At 42.9% G+C, this 4,718-nt stretch overlaps 1 protein-coding gene across 1 annotated transcript in view; it reads right to left on the bottom strand.

Moving 5' to 3' along the window:
* Positions 1-1,270: 1,270 nt before the first annotated feature.
* Positions 1,271-4,718, bottom strand: part of LZIC (leucine zipper and CTNNBIP1 domain containing) — a 19,384-nt gene continuing 15,936 nt past the window's right edge. The window contains exons 6-7 of the mRNA XM_023215298.1: positions 3,804-3,885; positions 1,271-2,447 (exon numbers count right to left, since the gene is read on the bottom strand). Coding sequence (XP_023071066.1) covers positions 2,389-2,447; positions 3,804-3,885 — 141 coding nt within the window. The 3' untranslated portion in view covers positions 1,271-2,388. The remainder of the gene's footprint in view (positions 2,448-3,803; positions 3,886-4,718) is intronic.

Below are 4,718 nucleotides of genomic sequence, written 5' to 3'. Positions count from 1 at the left end.
CTTAAAAAACAAACGTAGGCTGGGTGTGGTGGCTCAGGCTGGGCACCGTGGCTCACGCCTGTAATCATCCCAGCACTTTGGGAGGCTGAGGCAGGTGGATCAGCTAAGGTCAGGAGTTCAAGACCAGCCTGACCAACACGGAGAAACCCCATTTCTACTAAAAATACAAAATTAGCTGGGCGTGGTGGCGCATGCCTGTAATCCCAGCTACTTGGGAGGCTGAGGCAGGAGAATCGCTTGAACCTGGGAGGCAGAAGTTGTGGTGAGCCGAGATCACGCCATTGCACTCCAGCCTGGGCAACAGAGTGAAACTCCATCTCAAAAAACACCACCACAACAACAGACGTAGCAATTCCATTCCTACGTATACACCCAAAAGAATTGAAAACAGGTATTCAAACAAATATTTGTACACAAATGTTCATTGAAGCATTATTCACAATAGCCAAAAGAAGGAAACAACCCAAATCATCAACAGAGACCGGATAAACAAAATACGATATCCATACAATGGAATATAATTTAGCCATAAAAAGGAATAAAGTACTTATACATGCTATAATGTTGATTAACCTTGAAGATATGATGATGTGTGGGTGTGGTCACTCGCACCTGTAATCCCAGCACTTTGGGAGGCCGAGGCGGGTGGAACACCTGAGGTCAGTTGAAGACCAGCCTGGCCAACATGGTGAAACCCTGTCTCTACTAAAAGTACAAAAATTAGACAGGCATGGTGGTACACAACAGTAATCCCAGCTACTTGGGAGGCTGAGGAAGGAGAATCTCTTGAACCTGGGAGGCAGAGGTTGAGATTGCACCATTGCACTCCAGCCTGGACAATAAGAGTGAAACTGTCTCAAAAAAACAAACCAAAAAAAAAAGAGAAAAAAAAAATATTATGCTAAGTGAAAGAAGCCAGATACATAAAAAGGTCACATATCATATGCTTCCATTTATATGAAATATCCAGAATAGGTAAATCCATAGAGACAGGGGGCAGATTAGTGGCTATTGTTAGCAGTCAGAGAAGGGAATGGCGAGTAACTGCCTAATAGGTATAGGGCCTCCTTTGGGCATAAGAATGTTCTGGAACTAGAGAGCAGTGATGGTTGCACACCACTGTAAATGTTCTGCCAGTGAATGGTACACTTTAAAATGGTGAATTTTATGATATATGAATTTCACCTTTTTTAAGTTCCAAATAAGGCATCATTGTAGCAGAGGTCCTATAATCTGGTTGGCAAAGCACCTAGTATTTTACAGTACAGAAGAAGCTTTAAAAATGCTTTTAATTTGTATAAAGTGCAAAGAAAAAGAATACTGAGAAGCACATGAAAGAATATAAAATGGCCAGAGCCTAAGAAATAAGCTAATATACATGCATATGGACACATCTACATATTTGAGCATATGCAGAGACATGTAAATACTCAGGAGAGAAATTTGCTTTTCCTCATAACTTATTTTGTGTTTCTCCAAAACCTGAAGAGTAGATAACAGCTGACAGTTACCCGCCTCTGAGTGTGACAAGAGGTCACACACAGGGAGGGCCTCTAGCTGCCATTTCCTATTGCTTCCCTGGTGAAACAATGCAGGCGGCTGAGTCACTTTAGGAGACGCTCAACAGGGCTCCCATTGTTCCAACCTCAAAATTCTGAGATACAACGGGCCCCATTCATACAGACAGCTCACAGGCTGGGGATGGTCCCTTAGTGTGCAGTCAACTTTTTATTGGGACACTGAATTTTCAAAAACACTGACTTGCACAAATAATGTTAATTATTATTTTTTAAATGGTACAGAAATAAAATTCAACAGATACCAAACTGGGAGTCAGGACACCTGAGTCTTACCCTTAGCTCTCTGATGCAACTTTAAGCAAGTTGCGTGCTCTTTCTGGACCTCAGTTTCCTTGTTTGTAAAAACAGAAGTGATTTCTAAGATCACTCAGAACTCTAAAATTCTATGAACACTTATGAAGTCTATTGAGCTCACTTCACCGTTCACTCCAATGAGTGGGGTAAGTTATAAGCAGAAAAATATCATCACTTCACATCTTTGCATTCACCATCAACACTTAAAAACGAACAGTCTTAATAAAAACCAAGTCCACTTTCTGTTTTCTCTCTTAAACAGACAAATCATAACAGAGTCCAGTGAGTCCCTCTGTCGCAAGAAGTTCAGGATCACTCAAGCAAGTAACCTCACACAATGCACAATGATAAAGAGCATAAACACAAGCCATAAGTATATTTTTATGTCACTTTTTCTTAGATTACTGATGCATTTCCAGAATCTCTTCATTTCTTTGCAATAACTGAAAACCCCCAGAAGAAAGACGCCATTTACAGTAAGAATGTGATCAATGTTATAAGCTTCTGCACCATGTCATTTTTTTGTTTTTTCAACCTCAAAACTTGCCAGAGCAAGGATTTTGTCTCCAGAGCCTAAGAAAAAAGACACATAATAAACAAAAAGATTATTTCAAGTGTAGATACAATTCCTGGTAAAATGGGAAAAAAATCTATCATATAGATATTAAAACAGAAAATATTAGACTCCATTATCAGTGTATTAACTCCTACATGTTCCTTCCCTCTGCACAAACAATCCAGCTACAAAAGGGGACTTAGTAGTTATAAATCCTTATTCTAGCTGTGAAATATAATATGTAAAATTTAGTTTATTTTTTATTTTTTGAGATGGAGTTTCACTCTTGTCACCCAGGCTGGAGTGCAGTGGTACGATCTTGGCTCACTGCAACCTCCACCTCCTAGGTTCAAGCAGTTATCCTTGCTACAGCCTCCCAAGTAGCTAGGATTACAGGTGCAAGCCACCATGCCCAGCCAATTTTTGTATTTTCACCCTGCTGGCCAGGCTGGTCTCAAACTCCTGACCTCAGGTGATCTGACCTCAGGTGATCTGCCCACCTCGGCCTCCCAAAGTGCTGGGATTACAGGCTTGAGCCACTGTGCCTGGCTACACAATTTTATTTTAAAAAATTTTTGTGAAAAAAAAAAAGAAAAAACATTTTTCGGGGGGAGACAGGTCTTGCTCTGTCACCCAGGCTAGAGTGCAATGGCATGATCTTGGCTCACTGCAGCCTCAAACGTCTGGGCTCAAGTGATCCTACTGCCTCAGCTTCTCAAGTAGGTCGAACTCTAGGTACCTAGCTTTTTTTTTTTCTTTTTATTTATTTATTTATTTTTGGAAATGGTGTCTTGCTCTGCTGCCCAGGCTGGAGTGCAGTGGCACGATCTCAGCTCACTGTAACCTCCGCCTCCCAGGTTCAAGCAATTCTCCTGCCTCAGCCTCCCAAGAAGTTGGGATTACAGGCGTGCACCACCATGCCCTGCTAATTTTTGTATTTTTAGTAGAGACGGGGTTTCACCATGTTGGTCAGGCTGATCTTGAACTCCTGACCTCGTGATCCACCCACCTCGGCCTCCCAAAGTGCTGGGATTACAGGTGTGAGCCACCACACCCGGCCTCTTTTTAATTTTGAAGACAAAGGGTCTTACCACGTTGCCGGTCTAGAACTCTTGGCCTCAAGCATATAATTTTAGTTTACTGTTATAGTTACATCTACCTGACAAGTATTTTAAAAACATTAGGCAGCATTAATTTATTTTTAATATTGGGGAATAAAACTAATACAATGGATTTATAAAGAAAACAATTCTGATTTCACTCTTAAACTCAAGAAAAGGTTATTATGTTATTTCAACCACACACTCCATCAGTTTGTATGTAATATATGACAGTAGTATATGACCAGCTTTCAGAAATATGAGGGCACTCACCAAGGTCTGTAGAGACTTTCTCAAACTGGCTGAGTATAGCACCTGCATTTGCTGACAAGAAGGCCTCATCATCTGCAGTCAGCTAAACAAAATGAAACAAAGTCCAGTTGAGTGGGTAAATGTTACAGGTGGTTCTAGAAACCAGGTAAGAATGTCTTAGGAGGCTGGGCACAGTGGCTCATGCCTGTAATCCCTGCACTTTGGGAGGCAGAGGCGGGTGGACCACCTGAGGTCAGGAGTTCGAGATCAGCCTGGCTAACATGATGAAAACCCGTTTCTATTAAAAATACAAAAAAATTAGCTGGGCGTGGTGGCGTGTACCTGTAATCCCAGCTACTCAGGAGGCTGAGGCAATAGAATTGCTTGAACCTGGGAGGCAGAGGTTGCAGTGAGCAGAGATCGAGCCACTGCACTCCAGCCTGGGCAACAAGAGCAAAACTCCGTCTCAAAAAAAAAAAAAGGGTTGAGGGGGAGCTGGGTGCAGTGGCTCACACCTGAAGTGCCAGAACTTTGGGAGGCCGATGTAATCCCAGCATTTTGGGAGACCGAGACAGGCAGATCACCTGAGGTCAGGAGTTCAAGACCAGCCTGGCCAACATGGTGAAACCCCGTCTCTACTAAAAATACAAAAATTAGCCGGGTGTGGTGGCGGGCACCTGTAATACAAGCTACTCAGGAGGCTGAGGCAGGAGAATTGCTTGAACCCGGGAGGTGGAGGTTGCAGTGAGCTGAGATTGCGCCACTGCACTCCAGCCTGGGCAACAAGAGCGAAACTCTGTCTCAGAGAGGGGGAAAAAAAAAAAAAGTCTTAGGACCACAAACAACTAGACCACAGATCAAGATGTTCTGTAGGCCGGGCACGGTGGCTCAAGCCTGTAATCCCAGCACTTTGGGAGGCCGAGACGGGCGGATCAC

This window comes from Piliocolobus tephrosceles, chromosome 1 (genome assembly GCF_002776525.5).
Source record: "Piliocolobus tephrosceles isolate RC106 chromosome 1, ASM277652v3, whole genome shotgun sequence".
NCBI classification, from domain to species: Eukaryota; Metazoa; Chordata; class Mammalia; order Primates; family Cercopithecidae; genus Piliocolobus; species Piliocolobus tephrosceles.
Note: the sequence above shows the minus strand (reverse complement) of the source record. Positions and strands in the feature narration are given on the sequence as shown.